Below are 15367 nucleotides of genomic sequence, written 5' to 3'. Positions count from 1 at the left end.
AATCACCTTGTCTTCAGCTTCGTCGAAGAGAATTCAACCCCAAATCCTTTGGATAAGTCTTTGTTGATGATGCACTTCACCATCACCTGCTTGCTTGAGGAGAACGGATTTTAGGAAAAAATAGAAAGGCTTTTGCGAAGACATCGATGATAAGGATACGATCATATTTGATCTTAGTTTCACTCTAAAGATCGTTAAAAGGATACATCATCAACTTATGATTATAACCCCAAGGGGTTGGCTCAATGGCAATTTCAAATCCAATAAGCGGTGAGAGTCCATAGGCTATGTGTTTGATTCGATACCCAATATGAGCAGCGGCTCCTCAAGGCCACCTACAAGGGTGTACCCTCACTTACCTGGTGCGTGTGATGTGCAGGTATTGCACGTGACAAGGGGAGGTACCCATATCTTGGTCCAGGTCCTAACTCACCCGGTCTCACTTGTCAAATGTAAGTTGGGATACCCCCGTTAACCCCAAAAAAAAACAACTAATGATTATCTTGAATGTATAAGAAAACTCATAGGAGTATGTAAAAATTACCCAAAAATTAGACTGACCAAAAACATGTAGATTAAGCACCTATGCAATTTGAAGGTACGATTTTCTTTAAGAACCATGGATGACCGGAGGTTCAATTTATGATCATGACATTATAACACCTTTATCATGATTAAATGCAAAGAGAGAACCAATGAGATGAGTTGTTTCGGCGGTTAATCATCTAACTTTATTTGACCCCAACTACCTAGAGTCAATTTCTTTCATTTGATTTTGAAAACCTTTTGTTCGCAATGAAATTGAGGTTTGTAAATAGAAAAATTATTAGGTAAGAAAAATTCATTATCTGAAAATTTATGTATATCTCATATAAATTTCAATGAATAAGAATATTTGATATTAATTTTATTCATCCTCTAATAAATACTAAGGACTTGAGGGAACAAAAATGAAATAAATGGAGAGAAAACAAGAAAAGCCACTCACATTCATGTACACAGAGGTAAACAATGATCAATTTCTGATAAGAATGACAATGGGAAGGTAGACTCTTGTGTTCTCCAATTGTAATATGGCAAAAAAACATTTACCTCAGCAACATAAATAGAAAACACCGAAAACAAATTCTGGGTCTTCTCAATTTAGTGGGCGTGGGATTTCGGTCAGCCAACGTGCACATGCAACTTCATGGTCGCCATGTGTTTTTCTGTGCACAGATGATACCCTCCTTGTCCTGCGCATATGTCATTCTGATCTCCCAATGCAAGCTTTTCAATATCATCTCTAGAGGATCCAGTATCTCCACCTTGTCACGTATAATTGCCCAACCACCAGGCCGAAGTATTCGGTCCATCTCAATCACAATCCCTACGGGTTGCTTACACCTGGAAGTCCAATTTTGTTGGGACAATTGAAGGCATCATTATTGGATCCATCGACAATATAAACTGCGAAACTAGGATTTAGATACCCACCGTTTTCTTCCCCAAAAGATTGCCATCTAAGACACTCGTCATGTACACGTGGAGTAGTGAGGTTCTCAGGCACATAATTGGTTTATCAAAGACCACAAGAATGGAAAATGAGTAACGGGTTTGTGAGATGCCGAGCATCAATCCCACTGTGCATGGGGTGTCATCTTCCAATAAGTCTTACCTTTAGACACTAAGTCTTATTTGTATAAACCATCTTTACCTACAATTAGCACACATGAGCACTGATGGGAGGCACCCAATTGATGGGCAGCCTCTAAGGCAGATCATGGCCCAAGCATAAGCATTTAGGTGATGTAAGCATTCCGATTAATCATTTGATGTAGAACACTACTTAATATATCCACAATGATCAACAAAACTGCTCATAAATCGGATGCTTAGGATCATCTGGACAGAGCAATTATGGGCTACAGGCCATCTAAGTGCAATTGATCCGAGGGTCTAGATTGAGGTGCATGTGTACTGATTGGATGAGCAGCTAAGTTCATAGGAAAGTTGTGTTTATGCAAGGCTAAAGAGCTGAATAGAAATTAAACCCAAAATCGATGTTTGCAGTTGTTTCGAACCTGTTCTTAAGCCGTGAGAACAAATGATCTGCATGCAAAAGGTCATAGCTCCTTGGATAAGTGCCAAAAGATTCACACCAATCATGGTAGACGCCTAGAAGCCCACGTTCATAAATGATGGGAAGAGAATCAGGAGCATGGACAGGGACCACGTTCATCACCCATACCTTCTGTGTTGTGAGAGCCGCCGCAAACCTGTATGGTTAGATCCATGTCAAGAAAATTCTTTCTTTTGGGTAATTTTGCTCAACTGTTGAATGGGAAGTTGAAAAAAAGAATGACCCAAACTAACTTCGTAAAAAAAAGACAAGTTACCTATCTCTAAAACTTCCAGGGAAACACAAATTTATAGAGTAGTTTTGTTAGCATACCCTCCATAGATGGCTTTCATGTCCATTATATTCCTGACATTTGACCAATTGATGCCCATCCCATTGAGATAGGATTTGTCAACAATAGCCTTCCAGTGCTCAGAGTCTGCAATCAAATTCTCCTTATTGTTCAACCACTCAGGAAAAGTATCAAGCCTCTTGGGCCATTCCTCAGGCCACTCAGTCCCGCGTTGTTCAATGGAAGATGGAATAGTATGTAAGCAAGTTTTCATTGGAACATGCCTGTAAAAATGCTAAAATCCACTAAAACAGCTAACATAAATGGAAAGGGGAATGATGGATGCTACTCTATAATTATGCATTTGATACTATGGTATCCTGACCATAAACACAGTGCAAAGATTTTAAGCTCATAAGATATTTTCATTCTTTGTTTTAATAAAATTTTCACACGATAATCATAAAATAAAAAACGAAAAATAGCATATTTTAAACTCGGAAACTATTCAATAAACCTGGAGAATTTTATATGAAGTCATACTGGAAACAGGAGATCTTCATAGTAAAACAAACTCTTCCCCACTTACCAGGCTGCATCCGGGTTATCATGCTCCTTGCATAGAGGAGGTGTTTTCTTCCTTCTCAATTCGTATATATCATTAGAATCTGGCTTCTGATATATTTTGACACCCACTTCATTGATTTCGTCAGTTTTATGAGCCAGAATATTCCAACAGATAGATGCTGTCAATGTTGACATTGCTGGAAAAATAATGTCAAAGAAGATGTGAAGAGAGCCTTTGATTATTGTAATATAGAATTCAATATATACGTGTAAACCGTCTAAGATATTGAAATTAAAGAAGGCTTATAGTTTCCTATCCAATATTTGGGATATGGAATATAAGATGATGATAAAGGCAAGAATGATAAAAGACAAAAAGAAAAAAAAATAAAAAAATTGTCGGTGAAGAAGATAAAGGCAGGAATGTTCACACAGCTTGATGAACCAATCCAGCCACTCAATAAGTGGACCACCTCCTGAATGGATCATAGACAAAAGATGAATATCTGTCTTTCTGGTGTTTATATCCTACCTAAATGGCAATCCACATGAGTGGAACTGCCTTGATTGTTCAGATAACTTGTACACACCAGCTTAAGAACTCAAAACTCTTGTAAAATACAAGAAAAAAGAGGGGTTCTCTAGGTCAACTAGTATCATATTCTTGAAATTCTATGCAAATCAAGATAGAGGAAAGAAAACCCTCAAATCACGGAAATCTTAATGAGGTTCTTTTTCCCGCTTCCTACTCAAGAGATCTCGAGGACTACTTCCACTCTAGCCTACACATCTCTCATTTCATTTGATGAATGTTCTGAATGTCCTTTTCACAAAAGCCAGATATCCTCATTGAATCTTTGATTCATTTCTAAATCTTTTTCTAATCACTCGCTATAATACGGTGAGTAATAAAGCCAAAATTACAATACGATGATTAACCATTTTATAACATATATTTGGCAATAGCCAAAGTGACCATTTTCATTACCAGGAGTATGGTATACATAATGATGGAGAAATTGAAGAATATGTTGCCCACAAAATCAGAGCAAGATATTTTAGGTGGAGATGCAATTCTGGAATGCTATGTGATCAATGCATACCAATCAACTTAGAAGAATTTTTTTATAAGAAGAGAGCAAGACCAATTATGTTGCATGAAGTTGAATGTTGGGCGTTCAAGAAGCATCATGTAAATAAATTGAGTGTAGTAGAGATGAGGATGTTGGGATGGGTAGGTGAAAAGTAGAGAAAAGATAAAATTAAAAATGAATGCATTTGAGAAAATATAAGAGTAGCTCCTATAGGTGATAAACTAAAAGAAAGATGATTAAGATGGTTTGGGCACATTAAACGAAGGCCAATTACCTCCCCAATTTGAAAAAAATATGCAAGTTGAAGGTGCTAAAGAAGATAAAAGAAGACCCAAAAGAATTTACATCAAGATAGTGGAAGCGAAATACACTTTCAATAACAGCTGACGTGGCTATGGACATAGTTGAATGAAGGAACATAACTCCTTTAATCGACCAAACAATCTTTGAGATAAGGCTTTGATGATGATGATGATGATAACTCATAAGCAATCAAGATCAACACTCAAAACTGTCAAATCCTACTTCCATAGTATATATGAGGATCAGAAATTCGCTATTGCAACTTTTCCCAAATAGAAAACTAGGGCACCAAAGTCCAAAAACGACATTTGTAGGCAAAAGATACCATAACACATAAATAGTCTTCAGTGGAATAAGATATAACAACATAACGTTGACTAGAATGATTTACACTGAGAAGTTATGCAGCTCATGCATTTCAAGTATCAAACAAGGCTACACCTTCTGCTTCTTCAATGCCATCATGCTTGGTAGACAAAATAAAGTATCCTCCAGGCCGCAAAATCCTATTCATCTCCAGAAGTAGCTGTCCACCTTTAAAAGAAAAATAAGAAAATCATCTTGAAATGCATGGAATTGAATGAAAATGTAACTCATAATCGAGAATAAGAAAATGTGAAAAAAAAAAAGATTGAGTGAAGGAGAGAAAAAGGAAAACGCCAAACCGTTAGAATGCCAGTGTATGTCGCATTCACCACAGTGAATAGCATCAAAAACACCACTAGGGAAAGGAAGCCTTCTCGTTGCAAAAGGGCTAACTATTGCAGGAAAACCTCGCTCAAGGGCAACCTGTGCTAGATCCACCAAGTCGTCCTTCAATCCTAACGTCAATGTCAATACTTCCTTATCAAGGAGAGCAGCCCCAAAGCTTGAATCTGTACATCCAATATCCAAGACCATGCGAATGTTCTTGCCCCATTCAATATCTGGTACCATCTATTTAGGCCATCCAAATTTCAAAACAAAATATGCTTACAAAGGAGACAAAATTCAAATGCACCGTAAAAGAAAATCCAAGCAGTATGACAACATTGTTTAAGAGTCAGTTGATCAAGTCAAAACAATAAAGTCCACTTTTAAATAGTTGATCGAGTCAATGACAAGCACGTTGTTTACTGACTTTGATAAATCAAACACAAAATTTAGAAGACGGATTTCTGAGTCTACTCCAAGATTGCAAATTGCCAATAAGTGTGCCATATCATAACTGAATTATTCGGAAAGATAATTAACTCTTGTGTTAGTCTGATGCCGTTGATTAGGAAACTTTTCAGAGGTATTTTTTCAAGTTTTATGGTAGAGCTTAATAAGAAAGAGACCACAAGGAGAATAGGAATCAGAAACAAGGAAGCACAAAGTAATCAGACTTGAAAGTTTTAACGACCAAAGCAAAAGGTTCACCTCTTCAATGGATTCCATATAGTGAAGAACTCCCCCCTTGAACTCAGATTGGTTGTTAGGGAAAGTAAGATATTCTCCAGACTGAATAACCCAACTCCGGGTCTTGATGAATGAACCAAGTTTTGGGTGTTCCACATTCCTATAAAGTATCTGCAAAACCACGTATTATTAACAAGAGATAAAATAAAGAGTACAATTGCTCGTTGACACAGAAATTTAACAGTAAAATGGATTCATCCTCTTATGCACCTTTGATTTGCTCTCGGGCCAATGTACCAGAGATTCATACCCCTTGGGGGGAAGTGGAACTAAGCACATAGGAGGTGTTTTGGGGCAACTCCTCTCGTGATGCCTATAGCTTTGCAGCTTTGCAGTTGCACTCTCAACATCAAGACACGGAATATAGTTGTGCTTGCTTCTTACACTACACATTTTCCATCTATAACGAACTTTTGAATCAAATAGTGGCCCGAGCTTCTTTTTCTTCTTTCCATTAGTTCTGGATCCATTGTTCTCATCTTCCAAAGCATTCAAATCTCCATCTCCATCTCCATCTCCTTCTGCATCTCCATTAGTTTCTTCATCAAGACCCACTAATTCTTCTTTATCTTCTTCTACTTCATCTTCTCCTTCATTTTGCTTCGAAGAGTCCTCTTCCTCCGATACCTCTGGTTGGCTTGTCATGTTTGAAGCTACAACTTCTCGTTGTTTCGGATCAATTCCCTCCATTTTCTTATTCGTTGCTTCTTCCTTATCCTTCTTGCTAGCGTTGCGGTCTTTAAAGGATATAGACCCATCTTCCTTTTTCTTATCTTTTCCTCTCAAATCAGATTCCACTTTCCCTTCTTTGGGCATTTCATTTTTTGGTTTCGGTCTCTTCTTAGACTGGATTCTAGAATCTTTTCCCTTCTCATAAGCAGCGGTTGGCTCAGCAATTTCACTAAAGCTACTCCTTTGAGAGGTTACAAAGGACGAAGAAGATGAAAATGTCGACCACACAAAGATAAAACAGAGACCCAGAAGGGCAATTGCCGTCATCTTCACACAAAACCCATAGGGACGTTTGGCATGACGACCAAACCGTGATACAGCCATCTATAATTCCAATAATTGGCCAAAGGATGTTTTTTTTTTTCAAACGCCCAAACCCGAAAAATTCTACAAGACTATTGGAGAAAATCTATACCAGAAAGGGAAAAAAAACAACATTTCAACAGAAAATCGAAAAAACCCACAAAAATTTCCCTCTAAAATGCAGAAATTTCAACTACCCAGATGAAGAAAACATCAATAGAAGCCAAATAAGGAAAAACCCATCAAGATCCCCCTCTAAAAGGGAGCTAATTTCGAATACCCAGATGTCGAAAACTGCTGCAAATGAGCTATAGTTTCAACAAGTTATCAACTTTTTTCATTGTTGTTATAACAAATGAAAGTTTAAGAAACGAAATGAAGAACAAAATCAGAGAAGTGGGTATTTATGTTTGTTGAAATAATTGATTTAAAATACCTCTGAAGACCATCAGATCATATTCTCTAGCTGACCATTGTTTTTTTCTTTCAGTGTGGACGAAGAGTCTACCCTGGAGTCCTCGGTAAGAGAAACGAAACAGTTGGTACTAGCGAAGCAGGAGAACTGCCGCTTTCAGCGGGTCTGTATTATGTAATTAATACCTTTCAAAAAAGAAAAAAAAAGGTATCATGTAATTAACAGCTAAAAATGCAATCCAGAGGTGTGTTAAGGGGTGCGCAGTACGCACACACGTGCAGAACATTCAGATTAAGTAAAGTCAAGCAACGTGGCACTTAGCCATTAGAGAAGGGTGGGTTAGGTCACTGACCCATGCAGCTTTCATAGTGATTGGACGACCAAGATGAGGAATCATCGGGATGTTATGCGATGCAACTTTGATGGGCTGTCTTCAATCGGACGGTCAGAAGCTATTGAGTGTATGTTAAGGAAATCTCACGTTTCCTTGGTACCTTTACAATCATTTGTCATAATTATAGCTCAATTAATGGGATCGAAAGTCTAAAATTCCAAAATTATTGTCGGTGGAATTCATGGTGGTGTCGACTAAAGTTCATATTTTTTTGAATATTTTAATTGCAACGATCAAGCATTGAATATTTTTTGAAAATGTTTCAATTTAATCATCGATTTTGTTTCAATCTATTAATTACCAAATCATATATAATAAATCTTTTTTTTTCAGATTTGAGTTGGTGACCACCTCTACCTTGGTCAGAGTTGAGTGATTCTTTATCAAACTCTATAATCAATAAAGATGATTATTTAAAATTATGTTTATTGTATATGCAAAAATTTACTTTACCTTGTAATCCTCTCTGACAAAAGAGGTCTCTTTTTTTATGCTCCTAATGGAGAATTCCCTTTTTATGCTCCTAGTGGAGAGACCTGCAACAATACCACTCTAAAACTTAAGTCAGAATTTCCAACTCAAATAGTGTAATATATTTTCAGAGAGGAAATTGCATTTTTTTTTGGCATGTTGTACTTTTATATTTATAGAGATTTCTTCCCTTAGATTTTCCTGAATTTCCTCCATGATTCTCATTTGAGCGGTTACGCCCGTTTAGAGATTCATCTTGATTTCCTCAAAAACAGTTACACTCCATATTCCATACTTTAGAGGATTTGTACCAAACTCCACACCATTGAAGTTTGGTAAATCGACTTCCCTGGTAACTTAGATGATCGGTTAGGTTATCATGTAATTCAATTCTTCAGCTATAATTCCTTGAGATTGTCACGTGTTGCTTGTATGAGAAATATCCTCCACATTTATATAATTTTTAAAATATCTGATTATACCATATTTTGACCTGTCTACAATCTACAGTAACAAGGTAGAATCTAATAGCTCAAGAAGTTTCAGAAATCTGTGTCAATTCCAGGGAAAAAGACACAAAAGAGTCGTATTGGAGTAACATTGAAATTGACATAGTTTGGGCATTGGTGTGCACAAAACCATAGATGCTTCTCACTTGTATCTTGATGAAAAGCATCTATGATCTATACACACATTCATGTCAACAATGTCTCAAACGATGTCAATTTCAATATTACTTCAGTATTTCCTGGGGAATGGAAATTCGTTTATTTCCTCACTCCAATTTATGAAAGTCATAGCTGCCAACTTGTGCTTTGATCCATACGGTCTTCCTATACGATTCACCTGATCATCTCATGCCCTCTCTACGCCTTGATGTTAAATTTAGAGAGACTGGACGTCCAGAAGCCAATTTCGAGCTCATTCACAATCCCCCACATCTATTTAACAAGCTCCACAACTTGACTAGTAAGTCCAAACATCTCGGATGAGGGAACACCCTCATATACAAATTCACATAATGATAAATCTTAAATGATCATTTAAACTCAAATCATTAATAGGAAGCTAACAATTCATACAGGTGTAAAAATTTTAAGCATTTTCAGAGTAATCGATGCATTTGAAGTATAAGAACATCCACAAAATGTCACATTAAGTTCGTTAATGATATTGAATATAGGGGGTTTCCTATGACTGTATCACGAAAGCCACGATACGAGAAAAAAAATTAGAACTCAATGGAATAAGAAAAACCATGCAAGAGAGATCAATGAGTAACCGATGCTGAATTCTTTTTGAACTGCTATGGTACAAGAATTGCACGTGAACTACAGAATTTAAAGCAATTTTTTAGAAGAAAAGGCTCTATAGCAGACCTTTACATGTGTATTCACAGGGAAAAGAATAGTGTGTCAATACAAGAAGGCTCATGTTGGTACAAGAACTTCACTTCAAGCATCTTTCATTACATAATACAGATAGCATCTGAATTCCTTCCAAGCATGATGTGATGTGTAACAGAATAGTTCTTTACATGAAGAAAAGGGTAACAGTCAGAGCTCAAGACAATCCTTGATACCCTGCTCAAACTTGTCAAGTGAGGATATGGTATCCATAAGCGCATTTGCCACCTTTAGTCTGCAGTGGAGGAGACGGGGAAAATAAGTAAGAACCATGCAAGGTGGAGGCGAAATAATGGCAAAAGTTAGCTTTGTTATCTAACTCCCCTAAATCTACAAGATAACTATGAATCCTCTAAGGCCTCCCAGCGTCAAGGAATTTGCAGATTTATTCACTTGGTTTGGCTATACATTGATAGATGAAGAAGTATGGGTTCAAGGGGACTCGGTTCAAAATATGATTTCAATAAAAAAGTTAGCTACATCAATGATTAACAAAAATCAAATCAGATAAATCATGACGCGTAAAGAAATATTATCATGCACCTCACTAAGACATTCAAATGCTGAAATATCATATTTAAAATATGGCAAGTGGCATCAATCTCAAAGGAACCCTGTCATTGATAAATTTGTTAGAAAAAATCAAATATTTCAGCCATTCACTTTTATGTGTTATATGACATTTGAAAATAGTATCATATGAAGTGCTTGCAATAATCAATATCTGAAGAATCTATGATATGATCTTACTTCGAAATAAAATCTAACAAAGACAAACAGATAAATTCTCCAAGAAGCCACTGAATTATACAGATAAATTCTCATTGGGGAGATGGGACTGGGTTTGTAGTTTGTATCAGGTTTTTTGGGCTCTTCTTTGCTTTTTCTTATTTGTACTTCTTATTTGCTCACCCTGACAAAGATTAACACAATTGCATTTACCTATCAAAATAATAATGATAATCATTGATCATATCACCTTCCTATCTCCATGATATCACACTCGTGTATAAAGATAATGATGCGCAGCTGCAGGTGCTAGTGAGGGGGACATTGATCATTTTAACCCATCAGAGTTTGAGTCCGAAGTGCCTTAATTGGAAAGCTCTATTTAATAATGGAAAAAATTGTATAACTTCAAGAAGAATGAAATTGTTACCATAACCTTTTTTATATGTGAGAATGAAATAATAATGATATTATTACCACAAAGTGACATACCTACTAGAGGCAAGTTGAAGATCAGCATCTTTAGCCATGCCATCAAGGGAGGTGAAAGATCTGCATTTGTGAAAAGAGTCATATTAATAGAAAGATGAAAATAACTAAAATATGGTTTGGAGATACAATTCTCCATAAAGAATGGTAGAATACCAATGTAGACACAAGTTATATTGTATTACTTATATCAGTTCATGAGAAGATACAAGCATCTACAAGAGAGAAAGAACTTCCAATTTCTTAATTGTAGTCGTAGATTCGTTTTAAAAATATTTTTGTTTCAAAGTAAATTTATATTCAATGTATGTATTTGACAAAATTCATGCATGTTAGAATTTGGGAGCGGGGCAAGATATGCTTTTGGTCTCCTTTGCAAAAACACATACATAAGACTATACAAAAATGTAACATACCATCAAATTGCACCTTGAATCTAGAATGGCAACACCATTGAACAAGAAATCAACTTCATAGAGTATCGTAACTTACTAAATAACTCGGGAAATACATATAGATAATAATGAAGGATAACAAAAGGCCTACCTTACAAGATCACCTAGAATAGCTTCGGTTTCCAACTTTACGGGATCTTTATTGTCAAGTAATGAAGATGCATTATTCACGATCAAACGGAATGTACAAACCTGCACATTATATAAATTAGTTTACTAGATACTTTAGGCAGTAAAAAAATGCATTTATATTAAGATTTTAAAATATTACCTTGAGGCAATTTTTTTATTAGGAGAAAACTGATACATTTCCAAAACAAATTCATTGGCAGATACATACCAATATTCTGAAATTGGAACCAATTCTATATTCTACATGACAGATCAATCTAGTGTCAGGAAATTTACTTGCAATTCTATTTTAAGATTTAAAAACATCATCTCAAGGAAATGTTTCAATTAGGAGAAAACTGATACATTTCCGAAGCAAATTCATCCCAATATGTTCTAATATTTTAAAATTTGAACCAATTCTATATTCTACATGGCAGCTCAATCCATGGTTTTAAACCTCGTTTTGAGGTCTCATCCATGAATGAGACCGAGCTGTCTCAGACGAGTTGTCCAATTTATTTGAATTGTCTTGTTCAACAATGACACAATCGACTGACTTTTGAGAGACACATTAGGTTTGAGACAACTTGTCAATTTGTCTCGTTGGTGGACGATATCGAGACCAATTGGACGAGTCGTCATGGTCTCGGACTAGATTTAGAACCATGAATCAATCAGTGTAGGGAAACTTATTCTTGATGACATGTTTTCGGCCACGAAACAAATTCATGAAACATTACTATTGATCTGAACTTAACACTTTAAGATCATAACAACATTGGCAAGTACGGATCTAGTGGGAAAAAAAAGTGTTCAATATGAAAGTGTTAAAATAAATGCTAATTAATATTTATTTAGAATTGATTCAAATAAAATTAATTTAGTTTGTTTTAAAATGATATTTGAAAGTTACTTTATGATTGGTGTACTTTTTTGTTAAGTAAAAGTAAGTATTTTTTATTTAGAGCATTTCTATTGGTTGATATCTTTTCACATGGATTGAAGATTGTAAAAGTATTTTTTGGCTATTTTTTTTTCAAATAATTTGTAAATCCTACATTGTTTTCTAAATTTTTTGGAGGGACTTTTAAACCTACAAATAAGAACTTATTCTCAACTCTTTCTTCATTCCAAAGACTCTCTTTGAGAGCTCCTCAAAGAGAGGGACTTTTAAACCTATAAATAAGAACTTATTCTCAACTCTTTCTTCATTCCAAAGACCTTCTTTCTTATATATATATATATATATATAAAGGAAAGAAAGAGAGAGGAATTAAAAAGGAGAGCCGTCCAAATTTGGATAGGCTCCAAAACTGACCCGAAAGATGCGAAGGGGCCCACAGAGTGCCTAACACACTCTCTAATCCGAATAGGTGCCTAGTAGTTCCAGTGGGTTTCATACCTATTGAGTTTTTTAATCCATTTACGAATAAATGTGACTTTTGAAATTGTTTTCTATTTATAGAGATCAATTCTGTTAAAAAATAATATAATAAAAATAATTTTAATTCTAACTTTCTACAAAAATGGCATTCATGTATCCAGATATTATGTGACAGATTTTCTCAAAATAGTGCAAATTTTGAGGAAATATAAAGTTGGTATAGAACCGGGTTCTGTTGTATCCTGAAGACAAGTTCGCCAGCAACCCATCTACAGCTTCGTGTTCAATCAGAGTGGGGGCGTCTGTTGTCTATAAAACAACCTAGATTATTACGTGCCTCAGAGCAATTTTCTTCTTTATTTTCAAGGCATCTGTTGTCTATAAGACAACGTGGATTACTACGTGCCTTACAGCAATTTTCTTCTTTATTTTCAAGATATGTTTTTTTAACAGAAACAAGCCAAACCTCTACTCCAGTGCTAGATTGAAACGAAACGAAAGAATCTCGCTGCTGCGGAATGCAATCCCTTGCAGCAGATCTCAGAAGTCTCTGAACTTCACCTAAATCCTTGCTTGGATAATCGGAATCGCTTGTATCTGTCAAAATCTGCTTGAATTAATCTCAAAAACACTGATTCGAAACTTTTTTTTAAAAAATGGGGGGAAAGGAGGGAAATTTTTTGTACTTAGGAGGAGATAAGCGGTGCGAAGGCTATTACGAGAGGCATCGATGGGAGCTAAGAGGAACTTCGAAGCTTTCTTCTTTTGCTCTCTCAACCAGTCCTTAGGTCCTGCTGAAGAAGAAATAAATAAATAAATAAATAATCCATTTGGTGAATTAGGATTTATAGACACAGAGAGAGACGTACAGATGCCTATGGAGAATGCGGTGGCTGGAGAGGGTTGAGAGATGGAGGGGACGAGTGAGAGAAGAGAGAGTAGAACGACATTTCGACGAGAGAGAGTTCGAAATTTAAGAAGATGTTGTTTCTCTGGTGGAAGGGCAGTTTGGGTCGGCTTTGGCGGAGGAGGTCCAGAAAGGGCGGAGGAGATAAGGCGGGCTCCTCCAGTTGTGGGTGTCATAGTGGAGATTAATCCTATTTCTTTCCACTTTCCACCCTTTTTCTTTGAGAATTGAGAGTTTGATCTCTGATTCGAGAATAGGGATTATACAATGCAAACACGTTGAATCGTGGTTTCAAAACTCGTCTGAGTCGTATCTTCAGAGTCATCTCGGTATTATGTTTTGCGGAATCTCGTGAGACATGTCGAAAATCTCGTTTGGGATATTTTTCATCTCTAAAACCTATCATTTTCACTCTCAACTCAATATCAAGCATAAATGGGTTTGATTAAAAAAACTTCATTTTCCTCTTCTTAATTGAGACAAGATAGAAGAGAATTTTTAGATTTTTTAAATTATTTAAAACCATTATCTCACTGTCGAACAAGATGAGTTGACTCATCTGAGACAATTCCGTATCAAGCATGAACAAGACGAGACGTGAAACCAAGTTTAAAAACCATGCGTTGAATAGGTGAAGATAAAATTATTTGATAAATAATTGCTGATTTAAACACACTCCCTATGATACGGTCAATGTTAGAGATACCCCGATGTTTTCAAACTAATGACGTACCCCCTGACCTTGACTTATGTTTTCTCGACAAAAACAAAACCAATAGAAATGATCTAAATGCCATTGCCATCAACCCTTGACCTATTTTCGTACCAAAATCAGTTATCTTCAAAATTTTAAGTTGTTTAATCATTTTTTTTTTAAGTGTAAGATCTTATCTTCCTTGACCTTCAAGATGGAAAGATAGGTTATGACTTTTCTTATGATTGAAGAAATTTTGGGGAAAAAAAACAATGATACGTGCAATCCACTAGAGATGATATTGAATTTGTAATAAATAATTGATTCTAAGGTTTAATAACTTGAAGGTTAAAGGTTATTATATTAGATATTTGGAGAATTGGAAGATTAATGTATTTTTGAATTGAAAAATCAAGAGTTTCTACACGATATCCATAAGAGTTTTGAATAAACAAGAAATAGTTAACCTTAGAGTTCAATAGCATGGAGATTAAAGATTTTTTTACCTTTTTTCCCCAATCCTAAGATTCTATCTCCTTCAACCTTCAAACTCTACGAAAAATATACAATATTCTTGAAAGATAAGTAGAGACTTTTGGACAAAAAATTCAAGAATTTTTTTACAATTCATTGAAGAAATGGGTTGGAGATGAGGTTCATTAAGGTGAAAATGAAAGATTTTCCTGAAAGAAAATTGAAGGATTTTTGTTGAGGTTGAAGACAATGGCATTCAAGTCCTTTTTTTTAAAGTCAGTCTCCCAAGCAAAAACCTTAGTCAAGCGGGGCATGTTCTATTTGAATACAAACGAGGATATCTCTAATATTGACTAAATTAAACGAGGGTGTGGCTTTTGGTGTGTGGGAAACTACTGCCAAATTTTTCGAAGCAACTTAATAAAATATCCTTATTTTTTTTCCTTACAAATCTCCAACTATATGCTAAATTACCCCTAATTTTTTAAGGCAACTTAATAAAATATCCCTATTTTAGGGAGCGGTTCAGCAGCCCTAAAGTTTGCCAAACATGGGTTAGAAGTTTCAAAACATTTTTCCTTCCAAATCTCCAACTTGATGGAG

The 15367-nt window shown here is 35.7% G+C and overlaps 2 protein-coding genes across 3 annotated transcripts; both read right to left on the bottom strand.

Moving 5' to 3' along the window:
* Positions 1 to 960: 960 nt before the first annotated feature.
* Positions 961 to 7408, bottom strand: LOC147408924 (S-adenosyl-L-methionine-dependent methyltransferases superfamily protein). Of its 2 annotated transcripts, XM_086423725.1 has the most exons (9): positions 7269 to 7408; positions 6008 to 6938; positions 5759 to 5908; positions 5023 to 5293; positions 4799 to 4891; positions 2983 to 3157; positions 2435 to 2677; positions 2064 to 2258; positions 961 to 1386 (listed from the first exon to the last, which is right to left on the bottom strand). In XM_086423725.1, the coding sequence occupies exons 2-9, from the start codon at positions 6851 to 6853 to the stop codon at positions 1188 to 1190; spliced, it is 2172 nt and encodes a 723-aa protein (XP_086279851.1). In that variant the 5' UTR covers positions 6854 to 6938; positions 7269 to 7408; the 3' UTR covers positions 961 to 1187. The 2 variants fall into 2 exon arrangements, with proteins under 2 accessions (XP_086279851.1, XP_086279846.1); XM_086423720.1 differs by having other exon boundaries at positions 6008 to 7384.
* A 2096-nt stretch (positions 7409 to 9504) lies between these two features.
* Positions 9505 to 13847, bottom strand: LOC147408923 (plasma membrane fusion protein). Its single transcript, XM_086423750.1, has 6 exons — positions 13559 to 13847; positions 13376 to 13483; positions 13156 to 13286; positions 11283 to 11383; positions 10740 to 10799; positions 9505 to 9753 (listed from the first exon to the last, which is right to left on the bottom strand). The coding sequence occupies exons 1-6, from the start codon at positions 13770 to 13772 to the stop codon at positions 9669 to 9671; spliced, it is 699 nt and encodes a 232-aa protein (XP_086279876.1). The 5' UTR covers positions 13773 to 13847; the 3' UTR covers positions 9505 to 9668.
* Between the last annotated feature and the right edge of the window lie 1520 nt (positions 13848 to 15367).

Source organism: Akebia trifoliata, chromosome 2 (assembly GCF_017979445.1).
Source record: "Akebia trifoliata isolate Shusen 1 chromosome 2, ASM1797944v1, whole genome shotgun sequence".
Taxonomy (NCBI): Eukaryota; Viridiplantae; Streptophyta; class Magnoliopsida; order Ranunculales; family Lardizabalaceae; genus Akebia; species Akebia trifoliata.
Note: the sequence above shows the minus strand (reverse complement) of the source record. Positions and strands in the feature narration are given on the sequence as shown.